The 27,748-nt window shown below is 38.6% G+C and overlaps 1 protein-coding gene across 3 annotated transcripts; it reads left to right on the forward strand.

The window, feature by feature from the left end:
• Positions 1–588: 588 nt before the first annotated feature.
• Positions 589–27,681, forward strand: LOC120465327 (uncharacterized). Of its 3 annotated transcripts, none has more exons than XM_089126973.1 (3): positions 589–726; positions 3,186–3,592; positions 24,515–27,675. In XM_089126973.1, exons 2-3 carry the CDS (start codon positions 3,232–3,234, stop codon positions 25,498–25,500), a joined length of 1,347 nt encoding a protein of 448 aa, XP_088983099.1. In that variant the 5' UTR covers positions 589–726; positions 3,186–3,231; the 3' UTR covers positions 25,501–27,675. The 3 variants fall into 3 exon arrangements, with proteins under 3 accessions (XP_088983099.1, XP_088983098.1, XP_039510950.2); XM_039655016.2 differs by lacking the exons at positions 589–726; positions 3,186–3,592 and adding exons at positions 11,268–11,277; positions 11,823–11,956 and having other exon boundaries at positions 24,515–27,680; XM_089126972.1 differs by lacking the exon at positions 589–726 and having other exon boundaries at positions 3,194–3,414; positions 24,517–27,681.
• Positions 27,682–27,748: the final 67 nt, after the last annotated feature.

Genomic DNA, 27,748 nt, shown 5'->3' on the forward strand with positions numbered 1-27,748 from the left:
GAACTAAGATTTATCTTGAGGTGACTTAAATGTTTGAAAAGCGGTTGGGTCTTGATAAGTTTGCCATAATGAACATTGAATTTATGTAGTTTACTGTAAAATATTTTTTTGTGTGTTCTCCAAATAGTATGTTTACTTTCCAACAAAGGCACATCAATAGATTTATTAATCCACTTCAAAAACATTCTTGACAACTATATGTATGATTGGACGTGTAAAGAAAACATAATATGTTGTTTCAATACCATTACTGCACAATTATTTTGGTTCAAATTAAGTGAGCCTTAGAAAGTCAGCACAAGATAAATGTCATTTAAAATATTTAAATAAATCTCTTTTGCTGTAGGTGTGTGTGTTTGTGTGTGAACTCAAATGTAAAGTCATTGTAAGTGAGACTTTTCACCTTTTGTCTGTGATGCTCTTGCTCTTTTGCCACATTCATTTAATTCAGTGCTCATCATTCATGATCATCAACACCTGATTTAAGTGTGAACGCAAAACCTGAAGGTGTGACTTTCCCTAATCTCTGATAATGAGTGCTATAGTCATGCTGATTGGATTAGAGCAGTATGCTTTGCATACTTTTAGCCTCCTAAAATGACTATAAAACTCCCAAGTTTCACTGCTTTAGTCAGACTTGATGACTGCAGCGTGACAGTACTATCTCAATGAAGAATCCTGCTGAAGATTCACTGAGTCGCTGATCTTCACTTCACCCTGAGTTTTGTAGGTATGTTATTATTGTTTCTAGTAAACTGGTTATTGAATCTTCTGGAAACTGAACACCATTCACTCTTAATAAGGATAGATGAGGAGTAACAACTAAATATGCAATATCATATTTTATTAAAAAATTGATTAAACTGAACAGGTTTTAATTAGTGAACATTATTTCTTAATACTGCAAAAAAAAAATAATGTTAAAAATTGCTTTTATAAAAGAATATTACCAATAAGATAAAAAAAACAGACCATATGTTCATTTCCATCAAATCCTTATAGAAGACAGATTTGTTACTTTTTAGTTTTTATCTATTATTACAGAGACTACAATTATGTTTGTTTCTATCAGAAAAGTACATTTGCACGTTTAATATAAAACTTATTTATATTAGTCACATTTCAACACAACACTAAGTTTAATAAAGATAATCTGAGGAAAGTTAAAAAGTTAATCAGATTTCACGACCATTTACAAGAAATTATTAAACCATTTTAATTTAAGTGTTCATTTCAGACAGACAAAATTAATCTTTTTAATCCCTCAAATGTATAATTTTGATCTACAAATTACTCAAAAGGTCTTTCTAATCCTTGTAATATGTAGAACATGATCCTTCACAGAGAATATTACAAATGCTCTGTAGTTGGTGGTATTATTAATTAAGAGCAGGTAATTAATCTTTTAAAAATGCTCAGTGTTATCGATTTATTTTGGGATCTGTGAAATGGTTTTGATGTTTTTAATATTATTTTAAAGTGTTTTCTATATTATTTCTATGTGGTTTCTATATGAAAATGTCTATGATTTTAGTGTGTGGAAATGACTTTTATTTTGGCCTGATGATATGACATCATAAGGCTGCGCCACGCTCCGGTGTATCAATTCGGCTAAGGAAAGGTTTGTACTTAACGTGGCTAATGCTGCCTTCATGTGTTATTGAAATTATGAAAAACTTGACATGAACACTCTTCTCAAGACAAAGTTTGAATGCAATGAGCTTGTAATCACAACTTAAAAAATTAAGGCAGTATATTGTTCCGAATATAAGACAACTCTGAATATATGAATAAAAGATGACGCTCTTTTTGTAAGATGTACCTTTTGCAAAATGATAAATGATTTTTGAAGACCAAATCTGTTCTTTTAAAGAAAATACTTTATTTGAAAATAATTTTCGTTTCATATTTAGCATATTTTCGTATTGAAATTGTAAATGTTTGTATTTAAAGTATGGTGAAATTTATCAACAACAATCACATTCAGAAATGAAAACTTTATTGCATAGCTAGTTCTCATTTAGTAGATTTCACTGTGACAGTTTGCACACCTCTATTATGTACAGTGACATGTAGGCATGTAAAAAAAAAAAACACACACAAGTGTTTGATCCGCATTGCTAATCTGATCCAAGGGATATTAATGTTTTTTCCTTCGATCTCATAGCGCTGAAAAGACAGCAGTTTCTCCCTGAAGTCGTAGGGTAAGCGCTAATTCTTACGGTGCATCAAATCCGCTTCGAGGATATTGACAGGCAAGTGTGTCAGTAAGTAGCCATGTTCAGCTCTGTGGCGATATCCAGTGGCTTCAGCTCATGTCTCTTATTTTCCCTCATTTCTTTTTTTTTTTTTTTCCGGTAACGTACTGACTAACTTGCCAGTGAGTTTCTTTGAAGCGGCCGCTTTTAGGTCCGTCCGCGGTAAGCTTTTCTTTGACTGTCTTTTGACTTTTTAAGACTGTCTTTTTGGGCATGCCATCTTCTATCATTAAACTCTGACACAATTGTAATTCATAGCTGCTTAATGAATTGTTTGATGACTCCATTGCGTTTATCACTTCTGTGTAGAAACACTCGTTTTTAGGCACTCCCTATTGCTTCGGGTGTATTATTGACGTAAAAGTTTAAACCCCAACTATAAGACAACCCCATTTTTTAGATGTATTTCCAAGAAGAGGAAAAAAACCCATCATCTTATATTCGGGACAATACTTTAACTGTTCAGACAATATAGAGAACTGTGACATTATTGAATGTAATGCTGTACATAATAACATTAATGATGGTCAGTGTTTGTCAGTAAAGCACATCCATAAACGAGTAATAGCCTTTTGTTTGTCATATTTTGCTCCCTATATCGTGAATCAGTTTATCATGAAATTGATCAAATTTGGTCTCTGGGATGTAGTGATGAGAGAAACTTAATCAAGTTAAATGAATCAAATCCTTTAAATATAAATTATAAGCAACTAAATATGAAATATCTTTAAAATTTGCTTTTTTTTTTTTAATAATATGCTATTTCTTTAGAGCTAATCAGGTTTAAGGCCACTTAAAACTCTCACTCTTACTGACAAACAGGTGAACTGAACTACTGAACAAGAGCTGAATGAGACACACAGATATTAAGTGTGGATTTATTTTTCTTTCTGGTAATTATTCTCATTTTATTGTCCAAACACACAGAAAAACTGGTGAAGCAGCTGAGATCCTGTGACACACTATTATAAAGATGGCGTTTATTAAAGAGGAGAGTGAAGAAATTAAGATTAAAGACACATTCAGAGTGAAACAAGAAGATACCGAGGAACAAACAAAGATGGCGCTTATTAAAGAGGAGAGGGAAGACATGAAGATTGAAGAAATATTCAGAGTAAAACAAGAAGATACTGAGGATCAAACAAAGATGGCGCTTATTAAAGAGGAGAGTGAAGACATGAAGATTGAAGAAAGATTCAGAGTGAAACAAGAAGATACCGAGGATCAAACAAAGATGGCGCTTATTAAAGAGGAGAGGGAAGACATGAAGATTGAAGAAAGATTCAGAGTGAAACAAGAAGATACTGAGGAACAAACAAAGATGGCGTTTATGGGCTCGGTGCACAAGATGGCATGCATAAAGTTCCCGGACGCAAGTGTGTGCATGCTTACTTCTGATCGCAATAACACTGTGAGGAAAGAGGAGCAGAGAGCGAATATGACCGGGTTAAATGTAAAAAAGAACAAACTAATCTATCAGCGTCAGCAGAGAAGATCATCGCTACATTGCTGTGTACCCCAGTGTGCTAATTCATCTCGTTATAACGCTGTGATAAGCTTTCATGCATTCCCGATTGACTCAGAAGTTCGGGCTCAGTGGGTAGCCAGCATTCGCAGGGACAACTTTACTCCTACAAAAAACACTAGAGTGTGTAGTGTACATTTCCAACGAGATGATTTTGTTTTGACTACTAGGACACTAAGAAAACTTAAAAAGGGAACTGTCCCTTCTCGTTTTGTGTGGAATGACTATACACTACCCACACAGAGAGAAAATGTTTGAGCCCATCGACCAAGATGCCCAGTACCCCAGACATCCCCATCTGACTTCAAGATGAGTGAAACCAAAGTCTTTCTTTGTCAGCAAAGCTCCACATAGTGTCATCCGGCAGGGTTTTACTGACAAATTGACAGGCATATCTCAGTACAGCTGAAATGGAGAAAGATTATCATTGTTCATTTACATATATTTTCGACATTCTAACAATGCAAAGCTAGTTGAAAATCAGCAAACTTGTCCTTTAAATTAAAAGCAGGGGTGTTCAGCCCTGCTCCTGGAGTGCGACTGTCATGCAGACAACAGTTCCAACCCCAAGCAAGCACACTAAACACCATAATTTGGTGGTTTGCTGGTTGAGGTTTGTTTGTTTGAGGTTACAGCTACACTCTGTGGGACAGTAGCTCTCCTGTAGCAGGTATGAACACCCCTGAATTTAAAGAGACAGTTTACCTTTTACTCAACCTGTGTAGACGTTTGTAAAGTGTAAAATGCCTTAAATGATCTTGTAACTTTGTAACAAATTTTATTTTACAAATGTTGTATTTTTTTATAACAATCACTCCCAAGGTATTTACATATAGAGTTAACAATTAAAACGTTACTGTAAAACTAGACTGTAATGCCTCTACGTCTGCTTACATGTAAAAATAGAAACAGAAGTAATCTCCTTTCTCTCCAATTATTCAGGCCACTCCATTGTCTCTGTATATTCACTGAATTACCATGTCGTCAACAAAACCACACCGCTACATTCCTGTAATCAAGAGCTAGTCTTAGACCTGCCAGTATTTTAGTTCCATGGTGTGCAGTTTTAGATAGCTACAATCAACATAGCTTTTTAAATTCAGGCATTTTATTTCAAGCAGGCCATTTTATTGCACAAGGCGGTCTTTCAGTTCGGTCAAACACCACCCAGACAGCAAACTGACATTGAATCAATGTGGAAACGACGTCTCTCATGACATCGAAACAACGTTGATTTTGCTCGTCGAATTAACGTTGAACCAACGTCAGACGCGGCATTCTTCAAAGCTAAATGAAAATCGAAAATTGGTTTGCTTTCATAACGTTGAGACAACGCGTTGATTTCAAGTTGATTTTCCGTTAGTTTTGAAAGAATGACGCGTCTGACGTTGGTTCAACGTTAATTCGATGAGCAAAACAATGTCAGATCAACGTTGTTTCGATGTCAGTTTGCTATCTGCGCACATCATTAGGTGACGACCCTGACCCGGGGGCATCAAGGTGTATGACAAGCCCACAAGGCAAGAAGTTAGTCTCTATTGTGCTGCAATACTCCAGAATGGCTACAGGGTCCGATGATTCTTATTCTTTGATTGAAGATGTAATTTCTGTTGGTGACTTCATACAAACTGGCAGCTGGTAGGCTCAAGCCTTTACCTATCTAAGGGTAGAAGTGATGGAGGAGGAGCATCTGTGTGAAAAATTACTGGCAGTCGATTCTGGAAGGAGATAGGATTGCCTTCTTAAAGGGTTAGTTCACCCAAAAATGAAAATTAAGTCATTAATTACTCACCCCCATGCTGTACCAACCCCGTAAGACCTTCGTTCATCTTAGGAACACAAATGAAGATATTTTTGATTAAATTTGAGAGCTGTATAACTACCACATAGACTGCCTAAGGGACTGCCTCTTGACGGCCCAGAAAGGGTAAAAAACAAACAAACAAACAAAAATAACGAGTTTATTCGACTATTTCTTTTCTTCCTTGTGGGCCAGAAACGAGATTTCCTTAGATTTCCACGACGCATGCGCGAGAATTGCGATCTGAAGTAGTGTAAGCAGTGTAAGCAGATCGCAATTCTCGCGCATGCGTCGTGGAAATCTAAGGAAATCTCGTTTCTGGTCCACAAGGAAGAAAAGAAATAGTCGAATAAACTCGTTATTTTTGTTTGTTTTTTCGCACAAAAAGTATTCGCGTCGCTTGATAAACATATAGTTGAGCCACGGTAGTCACTTGGGATATTTAAACATTTTCTTCATTGACTTTCTGGGCCGTCAAGAGGCAGTCCCTTAGGAGCCAATGTGGTAGTTATACAGCTCTCAAATTTAATCAAAAATATCTTAATTTGTGTTCCAAAGATGAACGAAGGTCTTACGGGGTTGGTACAGCATGGGGGTGAGTAATTAATGACTTAATTTTCATTTTTGGGTGAACTAACCCTTTAATTAGTCTGTTGTGAAAAAATCAAGTTAATACAAAATGGAGTCTTCAAGCAGTGAGGATTATTTTGTTGTCCTCTTCCTTTTTAAAAAGAGAAAAAGAAAGAGGAAATAATGGGTCCATCCAATCCTGAGATTGCATAGAGAGGAAGTAGAGTTCCACCTCCTTATCGAGAAGCTGCGGGATTATCCTGAGCGAAGTTTACTTTAGGATGTCAGTTGCTCAGTTTGATGCTTTGCTAGCGATACTGGAGCCACATATTAAAAAGAAGACCATAAATATCCGTGAACCAATCAATCCTGAGCAGGATTTTGGCGTTCGTTTGTGTCAAAACGCCTCTCAAAATGCTGAAAACGCTGAAAATTTAACCCGATCTCAATTTATGATGGACGGAAGTTTCGTAGGCAGTAAACATGATTAACACAACGCGAGGTTGTATTTATTTTTTTAACGTGAAAACGTTATGGGAGAATTTCAGACTGAGTGTGCAAGGACTTTTCGACTTTTCCAAGAGAAGACTCGGTGGGACTTTGCTGTTGCCATTGTGGTATGAGCAGTGCAATGTCTGTTGAGGAGTCTTATTGAAGCTCTGACACTTTAAGCACATCCTGATAAGGCAGCCCTCCTTGCACTGCTTGCATTGTTATGGCATAATAAAAGTAAAATGTTAATTGCTCTTTGTTTGCTAATAGACAGTTGCAAATTTGACAGTTTTATTGTTATAAAAAAATAACCAACATTAGTAAACCTCACACCCGTCTGAATCTGACAAATCTGTGTTTTTCTCACACAACCTCTGTCAATATTGCAGATAAAAAAATTACCTTTTTTGTCAGAACTCAACAGTCCTCTAACAAATCTAATCACGTCAGAATGCCAATGTCTGTGATTGCTGATAATATTTTTCCACAACGCTTTTCCTTGTGTGTTTTGGACCACGTGCACTACTGCCGAAGCTCTGGCTAGTGTGTCCGTTTTCTGCTTGTTGAATGCCAATTATTCCCGGTGAAGAAAAAATTTAAAAAAATTTAAATCAACAAGAAGAGCGAGATCATGTAAACTGTAGACTGGCCACTGTAATATCAGTGTCAGGTATTACTGAACGCAATTATATATTGTTTAAATTATTTATACATACTTTATTCCAGTGTGTTTATTACAAGAAGCCAGTTCTATAAAATCATGTTAAAGGGTTAGTTCACCCAAAAATGAAAATTAAGTCATTAATTACTCACCCCCATGCTGTACCAACCCCGTAAAACCTTCGTTCGTCTTAGGAACACAAATGAAGATATTTTTGATTAAATTTGAGAGCTGTATAACTACCACATTGGCTCCTAAGGGAATGACACTTGATGGCCCAGAAAGTCAATGAAGAAAATGTTTAAATATTCCATGTGACTGCAGTGGCTCAACTATAAGTTTATCAAGCGACGAGAATACTTTTTGTGCGAAAAAACAAACAAAAATAACGACTTTATTCGACTATTCCTTTTCTTCCTTGTTGGCCTGAGAGGAGAGTTTAAGAGATTTCTACGACGCATGCGCGAGAACTGAACTGAAGTAGTTGGAGGAGATCGCAATTCTCGCGCATGCGTCGTGGAAATCTCTTGAAGTCTCGTTTCAGGCCAACAAGGAAGAAAAGGAATAGTCGAATAAAGTCGTTGTGAATGATCCTGGGCTGTTTCCATTACCATCCAACAGAGCTTCATCACGGCGTGGCTGGATTCGCGTCGGCTGGCTTTGTTTTGGCTTTTGAGTTTTTTGGGGTTTTTTTGCCACAAAATAAAATTGACATTTTTGACACTCATTTTTTGTTGAGAAAATCATTATCAATTCTCATACAGAAATAATTTCAGAGACAGGAATTTCTGGCCATGAATATAACCTTCCTGTTTTACATAGATAGCCGGCTTAACGTTAGTTAAAGTATTTTTATGCTTTTAAAGCTTGTAGCTTGGGATCGGAACAAACAAAGATTTAAAGGTCTTTGACGTAAATTACCAAAGAAACAATTCAGCTAAGTCCATTTGCTTTTCGGTGGAAATGAACAAGGTAGAGTTGAATAATTATATGAGATTATCCAACACTGTTGTCCATGTCATGAATGCAGATGTGGAATAAACCCGCTGTTACCACAAACCTGACGGGCTCCGAAAGATTATTATCCGACAGAAGACACGACACAGGGGTCACATATGCATGGGAATATATCGATCCTTTTCAGAATTATTGAAGTTACAGATTTCACTGAAGGAATGTCTGTTTAGGGGGTGTCTGGTGGGTTTTGGAGAGGGCTCTAAGGAGATCTGTTTGAAGCTCGGACACAGCTTGTGTTTGTGTGTGTGTGTAAACAATGTTCGGTCCTTGCCGGAAGGGGGGGATCGTGAGATGTCCTGCTACACATCACACAGTCCAACGCATTCTCACCCCAAGGCGTCACCTTTGACCATGCTTCAATATTTGACGTTTTAGGCGCCCTTTAGCGTCACTTACATGACGCGATCCTACGGCGTCATCTAACTGACGCTAAAGGAAAGCGTCAGTTAGAGGACGCGGTTAGGTGTGGGGTGGGGGTAGGGTACACGCGATCCTAGGGCGTCATATAACTGACGCTAAAGGGCGCCTAAAGCGTCAGATATTGAAGCATGTCCAAATGCTTCCCAAGGCGTCAGTTAAGTGACGCCTTGGGGGTGAGAATGGGCTGCACAGTCATAAATGGTGTCAGAAATTCTCATCCAGTAATTTACATTCATTTTGAAAGCTTTGGGACTTTAGCAAGAATGCATTTAGTTATTCAGATGATGAAACTAATTGTATAATAATTTTTTCAGGGAACAAGGAGCAGACAGCTCAATTTATTCAATTGCGGTCTGAAAATGACCATTTCTTTACAGGGGCGAAAAACTCCGCCAGCGTAAGACAACGACCTATTTGTAATAGTTGTTCTAGTCTGTCTCACTTGTGTAGCCTATTTTAAATAAATGGAAGAGTTTCACTTTTATGTGTTTTTGAAGTGCTGTCATGCAATCAAAGGTTTTAACCAAATTTGAGTATCCAGAAATATGATTTCTCAAGTATTTCGTAATCATATCCTGTTGTGTCATATTTTGTAACGTTAAGCTTGCACTACATTTACATTTATTCATTTAGCCGACACTTTTTGTTAAGTTTGCAAGGTGACTCTTGTTGTTAAAGAGGCATGCTTTATTTGCTCTACATTAGGACTAGTTTTTGGACTTGATTAAAAAAGACATGGGACTGCAGAGGCAAGGAGAGTAGGAAGAGGATGGACAGGCTGTTTTCTCTTCTTGAAAGAATATTTGAGAATTTATTTATTTACACACACACACACACACATGAATATACTGTGTGTGTGTGTGTGTGTGTGTAAATAAATAAATATATATATATATACACATCATATACCTGCAAAAATCAGAAATGATTTTAGTTGTGTGGGTGTAGAAGCCTTGTGGTTACAAGTACAGACCACCTAATGTACCCATTGTCTATTTAGATACGATTTGTACTATGTTAGATAAAGTTTGCGATACAAAAGACGAAATATATTTTTTGGGTGATTTGAATATTGATTGGCATCTGAAAAACTGTTCGTTAAAAAATAAGTTGCTTTCATTAGCAGAGATCTGTAATCTATCACAAGTTGTTAACAAATCAACTAGAGTGTCTTATAGATCTGATGGTACAAAGATAGCCACATGTACTGATCTCATTTTTACAAATGCCGCAGACTTATGTTCAAAAGCAATTTCTCTGCCGGTAGGCTTTAGTGATCATAATTTAGTCTTAATTAACAGGAAAACTAAGGTTCCCAAATCAGGGCAGAAAATGATTGTTAAAAGGATATTTAAATATTTTAATGAAAATGAATATTGTGAAGAAGTAAGAAATGTGGATTGGTCAAGGATATTAGTTGAAGATGATTCTAATAGAGCCTTAGAGGTTTTCACTAGTTTAATAATGCCAATCATGGATAAATATGCGCCTTTGAGACGAATTACTGTGAGAACTATTGCTGCTCCTTGGGTAGATATAGAACTCAAGGACCACATTAAGTTGAGAAATGAAGCAAAGACTGAAGCCATCGCAGCACCTTGTGGAATAAGTATAGAAAATTTAGAAATTTTGTTACCAAATTAAACAGATCAAAAAAAAAAAAAGAAATTATTATGAAAATAAGATTATAGAGGCTATATCTGATAGTAATAAAATTTGGAGTATGCTTAATACAATAATGGGAAGAAAAACTGAAATATTGCCATCTTTTATTGAAGTTGAAGGATCCTTTTTGACTAAACCCAGTGATATTGCAAATTATTTTGGTTCTTATTTGGTTCTTATATATATATATATTTCAATCCAATCCTTTTAGAAATTTTAATAAAGAAAATCTGGAGAAATGTTCACCAAATTTCATAACCATTCAGAAGAAATTATTTTAACCATTTTAATTTAAGTATTCCTTCAGGACAAAATCAGTTTTACCATCAATGTAATCCTTTGCAGTCACATACCTTTAATGTAATGCACTTTAATAAAAAAAATTGTGAAATTCTATTATATTTATCCCTATATATTCTGTGGAGAAACTAAGAGGAATAATATAGTGATATGGTTTTAATTATGAAATTAAATAAGTAGATTTCCTTGAAACCACATATTTAATTTTGATTATATTTTTATGAGTTTAAATATTTAAAAGTTCTTTCCTACCCTTGTTAAATGATGAACAACATACTTAAATGTATCTGTGATTGATTGAGAATATCACAAATTGTATTTGTTTATTATAATTCCATTTCACACTTGCTTACATTTAGAAGCTTTTAAAAAATTGTCAAAGTTTTGGGAATTTGTGATTCGACTTTAAATGAATCATTTATCGTATCATTTAAATGCGTTAAATAGATACATTTTTAATGTGAATTTCTATTATTTTTAGCGTTTGATAAGGACTTTTATTTTGGTCTGGAGATGTGATGTCATAAGGCTGCGTCTGCGATTGGGCTACTGTCTATGCTAAAGAAAGGTTTGTGTTTTTAATTATTTACAGTGTTTAAAATCAATATAAACCGTACAGACGGTTTTATAGAGAGCAGAGAAATGTGAAATTATTACTGAATGTAGCATTGTAATAATGTAATATAACATTAATGAACGTTTTGTGAGTAAAGTGCATCCATGCATTTGTAACAGTTGCGTTTCATTTCTTCCATCATTACTTGGCAGCAATGAATTATTATTATTCGTTGGAGAAACTGATTGGAATTGCAGCGCGCAATTGTGCGCTAATGACAACTTTACAAACCAACTGCAAATGTTGTTTAATCTATTAAATATAATCAACAGATCATTCAAAAATATTAAAATAAATTTTAAGTGTTTGTAACATTTGTTCTTTTATTTGTTGTGCTTTTTGTTGTTGTTGTTGTTTAGCTCATGAATTCTCACTCTGACTGACTCTCTTACCAGTGCACTGAGCTACTGAACTAGCCTAGAGCTGATTGAGACTACAGATATTTAGTTTGAATGTATTTTTCTTTCTGTTAATTATTCTAATTTTAATCATAACAGTGTCCAAGTGAAGCTACTTAAGATACCACGTGACGCAATTATTATAAAGATGGCATTCATTAAAGAGGAGAGTGAAGACATGAAGATTGAAGAAACAATTAGAGTGAAACAAGAAGATACTGAGGAACAAAAAGGTTGGTTTCATTCTCAAAGCTAAACTCAGTCATTTAATTCTTATTAAAATGTCCATCTCTATGGAAATAAATTTTTTTTTTTTTGAAGAATGTAATATGAGTGTCTTAACCCGTTTAATCCCAAATTTTTTCTTGCAACTTGAGTACATGCATTTTACTCCTTAGACCTCCCTAACACTCAAACAATATGCCTCTTTTGATTTTATGTTGGTTAAGTTAGTGAAATATTAGGTTTCATACTCGGTCACAATAGTGACCGGTGGGAAACTACATAGTCAGAATTCATTCAAATTCTTCAGTTAGACCTATTGACACAATTCATTACAAGACATCCAATATCTCGTTTTGTCATTTCGTGAAGAAGGCTTAGTGAGATGAAAAGCTTGTCATGAACAAAGTTACACCCTGGAGGAACTTCCGCTTGTTCGGCTAGACCCCTATGGGCTAGACCATGTCTACACTTGGGCCCTGTCCTAGGCCAGTTTCAGGTAGAGGTGTGTGCACTCTTTCAGTGCATTGAAGATGGGCCGAATGTTGTAGAAAGGGTTGTTTGTGGTCATGTGTGGGGCACACCATTTGGTTCTCATGAACATCTGCACAATCCTCCAGATAGTTCACCTCTACATCGCCATTCAATAGTCTACCTGGCAAATGGGCCGTTTCACCCTGGGACTCCCTATCTGAGCCATCACTATCACAGTAACTTTCAATTTGGGGTGGGGTTAGGGGTGGGGGGAAGGGGGTCATGCACGTCAAGAAGGTCCAACACATTGAACGTTTCTGGGATACTGATAACTGCACTAAACAAAATTATAAATGCAACACTTTTGTTTTTGCCCCCATTTTTCATGAGCTGAACTCAAAGATCTAGACCATTTCTATGTACACAAAAGGCCTATTTCTCTCAAATATTGTTCACATATCTGTCTAAATCTGTGTTAGTGAGACACTTCTCCTTTGCCAAGATCCTCCATCCTCCTCACAGATGTGGCATATTCAGTGTAGGATTGCCAATACCCGCCAATATCTGCCAATACCTGTGTTTTCAATTGAAGCACTGCTATACTGTTATACTACCGGTCACAATTGTGACCGTAAACAAATTTACAAATCTTACGAGCAAAATATAAATGCAGGAGTATAACTCTCAAAACATATCAGTAGTAGACCCTTTAAAGAATATATGTACAAAATTTGATAGTTCTATCTGTAAATTAAGATGTTTTATATACTACTTATTTTAGTAGTCTGAGGGAGAAATCTTCTTCTAGATGTGCAAGCAGGAAGTGAACTGATCTGGTCATGTGACCTTTCACACTAGTCACATGACATTAATTGATTTTAATCAAGACAATCTATTTTGTCATTTAAAAGTTGAATTTCTTGCCCAAAGTCAATAACAACATTTTTAGAGCTTCCAGAAATAAGAAAAAAACTGCGGTCACAATTGTGACCGGTGGGATTAAACGGGTTAATTAAAGTGGTTTTATTTGACATGGAACTAGGGGTGGGCGATATGGCAAAAATATATCACAATTTTTATTTTATTTTTTCATGAAAATCACAATTCAGGTTTGATCACAATTCTTTTTCATGTTGGTTTTACTATTTTGCAAGTGACTGAGAATTACAGCCAAACTAATGTCCCTATTTTTAAGGGGCACTATGCAGGAATTCTGTTTTTGTCAAACAGCAACCAATAGAGTCGCTGTGGTGTACTTGAATTTAACGTTACTGTCTTAAACCACTCACACACAGCGTGACATGGCGTGTTACATAGAATACAATAATACATTGTGTTTAATTTGTTGTTTATTGAGATCTAATATATGTTGTTAGTGGTGTGTATCAATTTCGTCTGTAACAGTAGACTATGCATCTGTGCATTCGTTCTTTCACACACCCAGACAGTGGGTTTGCGTTGCGTTATCACTTTTTATTCTGCCCCAAAAACACAGTCGCCGTGTAAACGAAAGGCACATCCGATAAAATATTTTTACGTTTTTACCTGCGAGCGTTCTCATGTAAACAGGACCTAAGAGAACAGAAGACACAGTGGCTGTTTACATGCAACCAAATAATTCGTTAGTAATCATATTGACTGCTCAATCGGACTGAAAAGCCTTCATTTAAACACTTTAACCGATCTGATTGAGCTCGATCCAAATTAAATTTCGATTGGATTGAAAGGGGTGGTTTATTCCTTTTCTAATCCAATTCAGAGAACTTGTAAACACTTCATCGGCTTGAAAATCGAAACTGAAAGGACTGATTTATGACATACAGATGTATGGACTGATGTATGTAAGGACTGATGTATGACATACAGAAAGAGCTGTTCTTCCTGAACAGATGTCAGTCAAATCCCATCACATAGACTCTTTGACCTAGATATCATTATATAGAGACTGTGTTCCCCGATTATTAGGAAATACAAAAAACTCCCAAACCCATTTAAGGGTAAAAATGTAATTGATGTTCAACAAATAAAATAAAAAAACAGATAGAACATAATGCAGATAAACATATGATAAAGCTCGGGTTGCTGAATATTCGATATCTTAAGCCTGGAACACACCAAGCCGACGGTTGGCGTCGGGCAGTTTTTGGACGTCGGCCGACTAAGTTTCCTCGGTGTGTTCCGCCCGGTTCCGTGCCGTCAGCTGAAAATAGTCCTCGTCGGCTTTGTTTCGCCCGATTCGACATGTTGAATCGGCGTCGGGCCGTCTGGGAAAGAGAGAACTCTGATTGGCTGTTCAGCTTAGTGAAAGAGTCAGTACACCAGAATAAAAGCAAAACAGCGAGCAAAGAAGTAAAAATGAACAGGAATGCCAGGACTCTCTCTTGCTGATACAAAAGCTCACGAGAGTCCCCAAGAGTTTCAGTAATCTGATTAATTTAAAATACAATAGAGAGAAACAGTACAGGACAGGAATATTGTGCTCGACAGCTGAGCTTTCTCACTTTATTATTTATTTTACCTAAATTATTCATTTAAAAAATTTTGTATTTCTTCAGGACCTACTCGTTGTCGTAATCATTCTCTAGATCTCATATTATCGCATGGAATAGATGTTGATACTGTTGAATTTCTGCAGTAGAGCAATGATATCTCGGATCTCATTCAGACTACAAAAGAAAACCTAAATAAACAAATTTTAAAGGTGCAATGTGTAAAAAAGTTGAGTATCTATTAACAGAAATGCAATATGACATCCATAACTATGTTTTCAGTGGTGTACAAAGAACTTACTTAATTAACCGTAATGTTTTTATTACCTTAAAATGAGACATTAATAGCTCCATAACCGCGGGAATCCCCTTCTATGAAGGTCGCCATGTTGTGACGTCATATTCCTACCATAGCCGAACGCGAACAAACAGCGCTACAGAACGCGTTTCATCACTACCTTGAAAGAGAAGTAGCGGAATGCTGGAAGCTAGCCTTACACTCCGTGAGTAGTGACTTTTCCCTTGTGAGTGGTGTAAAATATGTAGTTGGGATTGTTTCATGTAACTTAGTTCTCCCTCGCTGTGTTATGGGTTTGTAATGTGGGGATAGATGTGCTGTTACGTTCGTGAGACAGCTGATGATTAGTATTCATGTCATTGACCGTAAAACAGTACGTTACAGGAATCACTAACCCGTCGATAGAGACTTTTAGATCACTAAAGTCGATCACGAAGAGTTTTCAAAATCAGAGAAAAAAGCCTATTGTGTGTAGTAAATAGTATCTATGGGATGCGGAGATGACATGATTGTAACAGCGCGCGCAGTTTGTGTATGACCTTTTCTATGAGTAGAAAAGTTTACATGTTGTATCAAGTTAAAACAATCCAGAATCTCCATCAAATTAGTAGTATGAGTACAACTAGGATTATCAACATAATTGTTCATATCTCCAATAAGAATCATAGATGGACAGAGGGGATTTACAAATGCAAGTAACTCAGTGAGTTCATCAAAGAACAGAGGGTTAGGTTTCGGTGGCCGATAGATAAAAAAAAAATCAAAACAGGAGAAACACCACTAACTTTAAAAACAATACTCTCAAATGATAAGACAGGAGGAACAGTAATGTCAGTGACGGAGACCTCAGAACTGTTTACAGCAGCAAGGCCACCCCCTTTTTCCAGTTGCTCTGGGTTTGTCAATATATCTAAATCCCGGTGGAGTACACAGATTAAGATTTAAAAAGTCATTCTGTTGGTGCCAAGTTTCTGAAAGACAGAAGACATCAAGTTTTTTGTCGAGGATGATGTCATGAAGTAGATCAGTCTTTTTGTTCAATGAACGTACATTAAGGTGCGCAAACCTGATGAAATCAGGTCGGATTTTGTGAAAGTATGTTGTAGACACTTGTGGATAACATAAATTCGCAGGGCAAACACCACGAGAGATGTTTTTATTAATGTCAATACAAGTGGGTCGGGAACATAAGACCTTAATATCAGTCCCTGTGATGTTAAAATTCTGCTGTGATCCCCTATGGGCATATTTAGGCCGACGTAGCAGGTGAAGTGATCGTAAAGTTTCGCGGACATGTATGCTGAGCAACAACTGGTGTTTCAGTGAGAGCAGTTCAGGCAGAGAGTACCTTATCATCTCGTGGTCCAGGTGTTCGTGGATCTGCACTCCGCAGAACCCAGTCAATGCCAAAATACAAATGACAGCAAATAGTAGATGAATCCACATAGTAATGTCCAACTGAAGTCGAGGTGTTGTGATGAACCGAAGATCAGACACTGATACACAGGACACAGTTTACCAAAATGTCCTGCCAGTGTAGAGTCCAAAGTGTTGTAGTAAAACAAAACTTCTGATGGGGAGCACAAAGGAGTGAAAAATCCAGGCACACCGATAGGTTACACACACGCAGGATTTCACAGGCACAGCAGAGAGTTTGTCTGATCCCAGTCAGGAATGTAGAAGCACGACCAAGTAACAAGGAATCAAACTACATCATATAATAATAAATAAATAAAAACAAAATTAAAAATACCGACTGAAGAAGCGGCAACCAAACATGCCAGCGCTCTCTCCACCGGAAGTGGTTAACACTCTAGCCTGTACTTGGGGACGGGTGGGACACGTCCCCACCACTTTTTGCTAGGGTCGAAATTGTCCCCACCACTTTTGAAATCTTAGCTAACAGCATTCGTTTTGTAGTGAAGTTTTTCTTCCCCACAACAGACCAGGAGACTTTTGAGGTATCTTTCACGCAGAAGTTCTTTATTGCGTCGCTGTAGTCATCTCAAGGATAGTCTGATTTAAAAGAACCTTACATTCTAATTTTATACATTTCAAAGAGGGTGGGATTACATGAAGCTGGAGACACTGAGACAAAGTAAATGGTAATGCACATCCTGGAGCTCCAAGACAAATGGTAACCTAGCAGGTGTTCAAACTTCAAACAGACATTTTCACACGGTGAGACGACAAAAACAGGAAAGGCCTAGCTTTCCTGTGTGGTCACAGGACAATCAGGAGAGTCCCACTGGGAATTCCTGCTGTTTTCAGACTTTCTCCATTTAAAACATTAAATTAAACATATTAATAAAATTTGTAATCTCACAGTTTCATTCATCTAGCGCTGAAATGTGTTGTCTTCAATCGGACGCACGCTGCAATCTGACTTTACTTACAAAAAAATAAATAATTAAATATAGCCTAACACAAACACAAAGTTATAGGCCTATAAAAATAAACCATTCATAAATTGTTTTATGATTAACATATTAGTTGACGACCATGCTATCTCGGGCCGCCGTGAATATCGGGTTAGAGTGGAACCCTCCGCCCTGCCCCGATCTCTCACGGATGGATAATTGGTTTTTGGGTAAGGCTGCCGCCGCAAGGCCACAGCAGACCCCAATACCTTTTTTCCCCAAGCTGCATGCAGAGCTGACGCGCACTTGGAAGGCTCCTTTGTCATCCCGAGAGCGCGCTTCAGCCTCCCCCGCCTTTCCTCCCCTCGACGGTGGGGCCGCCCGTGGGTACACTGGGATGCCCCCGGTGGAGCGTTCTGTTGCGATGCACCTGTGTCCACAGAGCGCCTCCTCCCGTGGTCCTCCTAAGCACCCATCCAAAGCCTGTAGGTTCTCGTTTGCCATGGCGGCGCGTTCCTATAGAGCGGTGGGACAGGCGGCCTCCGCCCTGCATGCGATGAGCACTTTGCAGGTCTTCCAAGCCAAACTGCTCAGAGATATGCACGAGGGGGGGACTGACCAAACGGCCTTTAATGAATTGCGAGCCGCCACCGACCTTGCCCTCTGGGCGACGAAGGTGGCCGCTCGCTCCGTTGGTCAGGTGATGGCCACTAGCGTGGTCCAGGAGCTCCATCTCTGGCTTAACCTGGCAGACACACGGGATGCCGAGCGGACTCGTCTGCTCGACGCCCCGCTCTCCCAGGTTGGCCTTTTCGGCGGTGCAGTCGAGGACTTTGCCCAGCAGTTCTCGACTGCCCAGAAGCTGGCCGCGGGGCCCACGCAAGTATGCGTTTCCACCAGTGAGCCTTCTTGCACGGGTGTTGTGCAAGATCAAGGAGGCAAGGAGGAGGTCTTGCTGGTAGCCCCCATTGGCCCACCAAGACGTGGTTCTCCGAACTCATGCTCCTCGCGACAGCACCTCCTTGGCCTATTCCTCTGAGACAAGATCTACTCACTCAGAGACGGGGCACTCTGTGGCACCCTCGTCCCGATTCCCTGGAGGCTACACGTGTGGCTCCTGGATGGGACGAGGCAGGATTGAGTTCGCTGCCACCTGTGGTGGCGGCAACCATCACTTCCGCTAGAGCGTCGTCCACAAGACACCTTTATGCATTGAAGTGGAACCTCTTCGTCAGCTGGTGCTCTTCTCGCGAAGACCCCTGGAGATGTTCGATCGGTGTCGTGCTTTCCTTTCTGCAAGAAGGGTTGGAGCGCAGGCTGTCGCCCTCCACCCTTGAGGTTTACGTCGCAGCCATTGCCGCGTCTCATGACGCAGTGGAAGGTAAGTCCTTAGGGAAGCATGACCTGGTCATCAGGTTCCTGAGGGGAGCGAGGAGGCTACATCCGCCTCGTCCTCCCCTCGTGCCCTCTTGGGACCTCTCAGTAGTTCTAAGTGCTCTGCAGAGGCCTCCCTTTGAGCCTTTGCAATCGGTAGAGTTAAAGTTTCTGTCCATGAAGACAGCACTCCTGGTTGCACTGGCCTCCATCAAGAGGGTGGGGGACCTGCACGCATTCTCCGTTGACGAAGCGTGCCTGGAGTTCGGGCCAGCTTACTCTCACGTGATCTTGAGACCCCAGCCTGGATACGTGCCCAAGGTTCCCACCACTCCCTTCCGGGACCAGGTGGTGAACCTGCAAGCGCTGCCCCTGGAGGAGGCAGACCCAGCCTTGGCACTGCTCTGTCCGGTACGTGCACTCCGCACCTACGTTGACAGAACGCGGTGTTTCAGGACCTCAGACCAGCTCTTTGTCTGTCATGGGGGGAGCCAGAAGTGAAGGGCTCTCTCAAAGCAACGGCTGTCTCACTGGATTGTCTTACCAACAGCAAGGTCGACCGTGCCCCCTTGGTGTGACGGCCCACTCCACTCGGAGCGTGGCTTCCTCTTGGGCTCTAGCGCATGGCGCCTCGCTAACAGACATTTGCAGAGCTGCAGGCTGGGCGACACCAAACACCTTCGCGAGATTCTATAATCTGCGAATTGAGCCGGTGTCCTCTCACGTACTCGCTTCTGCCAGTACTGGACCCGCTTAGGTGTCTTCGCTTGCTCGCCATTCCACTCCTCGGACTGGATAAGTGCGATATTTCCTCAGTGTCTTCCGTTGAAGCCTTGAGTCCTCCAGCACCGACGATGCGGGCACCACTGCTGTTGCTCTGGATGCCGGCTAGGTGCCTCCATGTGCACGGTTCCCTATGGTAACTGTCTCATGTGTATTATCCACTGTAAGCCTCTCTGAGCATGTGTCTTCCCTTGGCAAGCCATCTGCCACCCCTGGAGTTAATTTCTAGTAGCCACCTGCGGTTGGTGGCGCTCCAGTGATCCCTATGCGGCCATATGCGTATTTGTAAGTCCTCCTTCGGTAGGCATCTGGTAGCATGTCCCTCCCAGGATATGTTTCCCAGTGTACCTTGGTATTCCTGTGTCAAAGTAGGATCCCTGGTTATAAGCTATGTTCAGGGGTTCAGACTTTCGCAGGGCACTGGAAGACAGCTTGAAGATGGCGTGATGGCACTGACCCACATTCTCCGTCACTTATGACGTAACTCGAAGTGACTACGAAAGGGAACGTCTCGGTTACGGATGTAACCCTCGTTCCCTGAGTAGTGAACGGAGACGTTACGTCTCCCTGCCACTTCGGCTGTATCGCTGGGTAGACGCCGGAGTTCAGTCTTGGCTCCTCAGCGAAGACATACTGCGGTTGCGTTCACTTCCTCCTTTTATACCCACGGGGTGGGGCGGAGATACGCTATGCAAATTCCGCAGCCCCAAGGCATTTTCATGCCATTGGCTCGTTTTTAAATACTCGAAGAGGATTGGCTTTCTATGCGAAACCCCCATTCTCCGTCACTTCTGACGTGGGAATGAGGGTTACATCCGTAACCGAGACGTTTTCCTGAAAACTATTGAAATGGATTTATAGCGTTTTGGAAAAGAACTCTTTTTTTTTTTTACGGAACTGCTTTTGAAATTACGAATGGTACTATTATAGATGTAAAGAAGTTATTCTGTTGGATACTATTTTGTACCTACCTTAGTGTAAAATGGAAATATATTTTTTTATATAAATACAAGAAAATAAAAAAAACTAAATGGTGTAACAGTTTTAGAACTAGACAAATCTTTCTGCATAAATACCTAAATATAAAATTTAACTACAGTTATCTATGTTAAATTGGGCTTCGAACCCATGTCATTATCATGTTCTAACCGTAAGTTCTACCACTCGGCCATGTTTTCACTTGCAGAGAAATGCCCAAACATATGTTTCTGCAGTGAGTATTCGCTCAAATGAGCAGGAAAACGTTTTATCGTTAACCTATTGTGAGTGTAAGCCTACTTTACACGAAAACGTACACCTTTTACAGTTTAAAAGATGATTTTATTTTAGCTGTTATGAGAAAAATAAATTCAAGTGAGCACCGCCGCGTTTGTTGAACACAATTATGCCAGAATAAAACCTGATTTTAGAATAGGCCTACACTGGGCGTGGTGTGTCAAAAAATACTCAATTATAAACTTCAATATTTCAATATTTCGTTCAAAACCACCTCAAAACAATTCGTGACATTTTAAAAAGCCACGAATCAATGTATTAAGGCCACTGAAACTGACATCTCTCAATACAGGATCAGAATTTCAATACTGGTTCAGATTTTATTATTTGTTGTTTAAACATGCGTGTTGCATATTTAAAAAAAAAAATATATATATATATATATATATATATATAGGCTATATATATTTGATATGGTCTAGGCTAATTGTAGCATTGATTACTGTGGAGGGGGGATGTTTTTGTTTTTAATTCTACATGGAACCCCATTACGTTTTATTTTCTATATTTTTTGCATAACTGCGTTTGAAGATGTAAATTCAGTCAATCTGTTGGAAGAGATTTGTTCCTTAGTGTAAAATAGAAATGCATGGTCATTTTATTTTATAAATATAAGCAAAAAAACCTAAATGGTGTAACAGAGTTTTAGAACAAATCTTTCTGCATTAATAGCCTAAATATAAAATACAACTACAGTAATCCATGTTTGACCAAGCTTCGAACCCATGTCTTTGTAATGGTAGAACCGTAGGCCTATGATCTATCATTCAGCCATGTATTCGCTCTAATGTGCAAGAAAAAGGTTTGTCGTTATGCCTATTGGGAATGTAGGCCTGGGCTACTTTAGGCTACATGAAAAAGGAGACCTCTTACAGTTTTAAAATATGATTTTATTATAGATGTGATGAGAAAAATAAATTCAAGTGAGCACCACCGCGTTTGTCGAACAATATTAAGGCCACTGAAACTGAAACGCGCGCTGCATGTTATGTCTCAATACAAGCGCAGAAGCGCTGGTTCAGATTTTATTAGGCTATTTGTTGTTTAAACGTGCGTGTTGCATATTTAAAAATATATATATACACACATTTGATATTGTCTATTTAGGCGAATCATAGCATTGATTACTGTGGAGGGGGAAAAACCCCACCGGCAAATCGCAACTTGCTTAGCTTGGTTATGTTTTTTTTTTTTTTTTTTAAATCTACATGAAATTTTTTTTTTAACATAACTGCTTTTGAAGATGTAAATTCAGTCAATCTGTTGGAAGAGATTTGTTCCTTAATGTAAAATAGAAATGCAAGGTAAATTTAATACATGTTTATGCGGGATTTGAAACAGTGTCATCAAAATGATTGTACCAAAGTTCTACCACTCGACCACGACTTTTCTCACTGACAAAAGCCCAGAAGTTCGGTTGTTCAGCAGTCAGTGTGCGCACGCGAGAGAAGCGCTCTTCAGTCTTTGCATTCCTCAATAGCGTCATTGAAAGCAGCACTTTATTTTCGCTGACTGCGAGATAGGCCTATTTTAACTTTTGATTAATAAAATGTTCTCCTATAGCCTAAAAGTTTATATTCTAGTTAAAGCTATATTCTATTTAAAATGTAGGCTACTTTTACATAGTTACGTTTTGCTTTCGCTAAATGTCCCTTTGCGCCACCTGGTGGTCATTTCGCCACCGACCTTGAAATACGGCGGCACCTACCGCGGCGGTAAACGACATTCTGGTTGTCCACCTACTGTAATCGTACTTTTAACCGCAAATCTCCCTGTTGTACAGGTGATTCTTCGGAAGAGAGGGATAAAGGCTCAAATTTAAGCAAAGAAAAATGTTGAGCTCCTACCTTCGCCCCACTACCGGCACCCATCATATCATAACAGGATTGTCAGCGAGAGAACGCAGTGAGGTCGAAGAATGCAGTGCGAGTTGTTCCTCATCCATACCAGCTGCGACTGCTTCTGCTGATTCCGGATCATCCACCAACGAAGACAACACCCCAACATTAATTAAACCAGTTAACAAACAAGCTTTCACATCTTTCTTAAGCAACGTTTTAGAAACGGGTATTTCAAAGTGTCGAGCAATAAGGAACAAATCATCCTTTCTACAAGTTTCTAAAGCTGCAACGCTAGGTTGACTTACAAACTCCTTTAAATCAAACGTCGCCATAATCAATTGATGAGCAAAACCAACATAATAAATTAGTAGGCTACGAACGACTCTGGGCCTAAATCTACCTAACCAAGACTAACTACAACCTCTCTAGTCTTCAGAGGGTACCACTTAAGAGGCAAGACATGATGGATCATTTAGAACTTATAACCAACATTTTCTGCTTCCTCTCTGACAAAAATTGTGTTATCTTTTAATAAATCATTACATGGAATTACTGGTTGATGAGTTTTTGGTCTGATGGCTGAGCAGGGAGTTTGTTCTGTTTTCTTTTACCCTTTTAAAGTTATTCTGTTTTAAACCCTTGAAGATGTAGTAAATGGGAGATTGAGATGAGTCAAGAAGTTAGTAAAGTCATGAAGAAAGTGAAAAGTTAGTAATATTGAGAAGGAGTTCTAATAATACATGTAACATATTTCAGTAACTTAAAGGAGAACTCCGGCGACCAATGAACCTTTGGTCTAATAAAACATCGGTACCTAGTCAATCGTTCTCTGAGTTTTGTTTTCATGATAATCGAATGTAAAGAGTTTTATCTCTAAAAACTGTTTAGCGTATAATGCTAGTAATGGGGGCATTGAGTAAGTAAAAAGAAATCGCTAGTTTATACCACTAACAAGGCTCAAAATAGCCCCACACTAACGCAGTAACATTATGAGGCTCCATACATACAAAACGAAGCATTGAGAACTTTGTAAGTGTACAGACCGTTTAATAAGAAGATACTTTATGAAGACAGTCCACTTCGCGTATACAGGCAGAAAAATAGTCTCGATTAGTCGATCCCCGAACGCCATTCATACAGTTCAGAAGTTCGTTGAACTTCATAGAGTTCAGATCACTCAGCACGACGTTCGTGGTTTGACTTATCGAGGCTATTTTTTAAGATGGCTCCTGTCTGTATACTCGAAGTGGACTGTCTTCATAAAGTATCTTCTTATTAAACGGTCTGTACACTTACAAAGTTCTCAATGCTTCGTTTTGCATGTATGGAGCCTCATTATATTACTGTGTGAGTGTGGGGCTATTTTGAGCCTTGTTAGTGGTAACAACTAGCGATTTCTTTTTACTTACTCAATGCCCCCATTACTAGCATTATACGCTAAACAGTTTTTAGTGATAAAACTCTTTACATTCGATTATCATGAAAACAAATCCCAGAGAACGGTTGACTTTGTACTGATGTTTTATTAGACCAAAGGTTCATTGTTCGCCGGAGTTCTCCTTTAATGGGTATAGGATCTAGTTGAATGTTGGTTTTGATGCTTTACATGTCTAAATGTTTGCCTATTGCTTTGTGCCATTAAACCAGGATTAACTTTGGTCTTTTTTCATATTAGACATGAAAGAAGAGAGTGAAGAACTGAAGAAAAATGAAGAAAAATATCAAGATGAGGATCATCATGATTTAATAACTCAAGTAAAATCTTTTAGTTTTGATAAACATGGGAAACTTAAAGTTCGCATAACAATTCACAAGGGAGAAAAACCTTACACATGCCCACAGTGTGGAAAAAGTTTTAATCTTAAAGCACACTTTGAAGAACACATGAGAATTCATACAGGAGAGAGCCCTTACCCCTGTCAACAGTGTGGAAACAAATTTACTCAAAAAGGAAGCCTTAAAAGGCACATGAGAATTCACACTGGAGAGAAGCCTTACACCTGCCAACACTGTGGAAAGAGTTTCAGACAACATGGAAACCTTGCAGACCACATGAAAGTTCACTCTGGAGAGAAGCCTTACACCTGCCATGAGTGTGGAAAAAGTTTCAATCGAAAAGGAAACCTTAATTGCCACATGAGAATTCACACTAAAAAGAGCCTTTTCACCTGCCAACAGTGTGGAATGAGTTTCACTATTAAAGGAAACCTTAACAGCCACATGAAAATTCACACTGGAGAAAAGCCTTACACATGCCTTCAATGTGGAAAGAGTTTTAATCAACATGAAAACCTTGACGTTCACATGGCGAGAGTTCACCCTGAAGAGAAGCTTTACACATGCCCTCAGTGTGAAAAGAGTTTCAATCAAAAAGGACACTTTGAAGTCCACATGAGAGCTCACTCTGAAGAGAAGCTTTACACATGCCCCCAGTGTGAAAAATGTTTCAATCAGAAAGGACACTTTGAAGACCACATAAGAATTCACACTGGAGAGAGGCCTTTTACCTGCCGACAATGTGGGAAAGGTTTCAACCGAAAAGGAATCCTTAACCGGCACATAAGAATTCACACCGGAGAGAAGCCGTTTATATGTGGGCACTGTGGAATGTGTTTCCAATATAAAGTAACTCTAAAATACCACATGAGGATTCACTTATGAGAGGACTGTTTTTTACTGTTTTATATTTTATCAGTGTGAAAGGAGTTTCACAGACAGGAAAAACCCATTAGGAATCATTTAATAACTCTGTCGTGTTCCATCACTGTGGAAAGGTGAACAAAGGAACAAGAAACATAGAAAACCTTGAGGCTTTTTTCTATTCCAATTAATATTTTCTTCTCAAAACTCAGAATTACTCAGACTGTTATATGAAATGGATATACTGTATATATAAGACCAAACATTAAAAAAAAATATTTATTTAGAATATTTAGAATATTTTTTTTAAATGTATATAAATATTAGGTAAATGTTGTGTAACAACTTATAACCACAACTAAAGTGAAGCCACAAAGTGTGGTCATGCTTCATTTCAAATCTGAGGATGATGTCTTTAAAACTATGCATTCTGTCAATAAATTCATAAGATCATGTTGTGAGTTTTTAGAGAAGGCTGATAAATGCTAATTAAATATGTTATTGCCCTGTGAAGCCGCATTTGCAGTCTATGACTAATGGCTAGCAAGGAGAACTGCTCCATTCATGCTCTATTGTTGTCAACCTTTCCTGTAGCTCAAGCAGTAGAGTGTTGGTGCTTACAACGCCAGGGTCATGGATTCCCAGGGAAAACAAGAATTGAATGTAAATGTGTAACTTGAAATGCAATATAAGTTTCTTTGGATAAAAGCGTCTGCCAAATGCATAAATGTAAATGTTATCGACAAACCTTTCACACCCCTGCCGGTATGAGACTTAATCTTCATTATTCTTTTCTCGTTATTCTTTTGTTTGTATTCAGCCATCATTAAGTCAAGTCAAGTCAAATATATTTAGATAGCGCTTTTCATAATACAGATTGTATCAAAGCTGCTTCACAATATCAATCAAAACAACTTAACAGTGTTTGTTTATTCATGGCAAAAAGACAATCAAGTTTGGTAGAGCTGATCAATGATGGGTCATTTAATTTGAATATCCTCAACTGAGCAAGCCAAAGGCAACAGTGGCAAGGAACCGAAAAACGGTTACGAACAATATCAGGAAGGCTATTCCAGAGCTTCGGAGCTAAATATGAAAATGCTCTCCCTCCTTTGGTGGATCTGGATATCCTAGGAATGACCAGAAGACTCGAATTTAGTGATCTTAAAGAGCGCGATGGATTGTAGTGTGTTAGAAGATCCGTTAAATAGACTGGAGCCAAACCATTTAGAGCTCTATAAGTCAAAAGCAATAACTTGTAATTAATACGGAACTTTATAGGTAACCAATGAAGTGATGATAGAATTGGTATTATATGATCATATTTTCTTGATCTGGTAAGAACACTAGCGGCTGCATTTTGTACTAACTGTAGCTTTCTTATTGAGGATGCAGGACAACCAGCTAATAAAGCATTACAGTAATCTAGTCGCGAGGTCATTAATACATAAACTAACTTTTCTGCATCAGAGACAGATAGCATGTTACGTAGCTTTGCGATTTTTCTAAGGTGGAAAAAGGCTGTTTTTGTAACACATGAAATAAGCTTTTCAAAAGAAAGGTTGCAGTCTAATATAACACCCAGGTCGACTTTTACTGTAGCGGATAAAGTAACAGGGCATCCTAATATGTTAAAGTCGTGCTGCGAAAGGTTTTGTGGACGGTTTTTAGAAACGATAAGTATTACCTCTGTCTTGTCTGGATTTAATTAAAGAAAGTTATGCGTCATACAATCTTTTATATGTTTAACACAATCTGTCAATTTGGATAATTTAGCGTATTCATCTGGCCGTGATGAAATATATATTTGAGTGTCATCAGCATAACAAATGAAATAATTCCATGGTTCCTTATAATATTACCTAGTGGCAGCATATATATTGAGAATAATAAAGGGCCTAACACAGATCCCTGCGGCCAGGGGCGCAACTACCCAGTTTCTTAGGACGGAAATGCACGCACAAATTTACCCTGCAACAATATTCGGGCTATATTCCTGTGCGTTGTGGAAGTTTTAGTTAAATGTGAAACAAGTCACCCTCCGCGGGCTGTGTGTCGAACCTGTGTGACTTTAGTGTGTTATCAACTGCACCTGCCCCTTCATTTGGTTATCTATGTGACATATCATTATATTGATTGATATTAATTGTGTAGGCCTATATTAATTTAAAAAAAGCATATTACATGTTTATGGTTTACAGTTTTTCTCAATTGCTAAAACACAGTTTCTGAAACCTTCCTCCGTTTTCTGAAAACATTAAACACAAAA

The sequence above is a fragment of the Pimephales promelas genome, chromosome 24 (assembly GCF_988280905.1).
Source record: "Pimephales promelas chromosome 24, fPimPro1.hap1.1, whole genome shotgun sequence".
Lineage (NCBI taxonomy): Eukaryota > Metazoa > Chordata > Actinopteri > Cypriniformes > Leuciscidae > Pimephales > Pimephales promelas.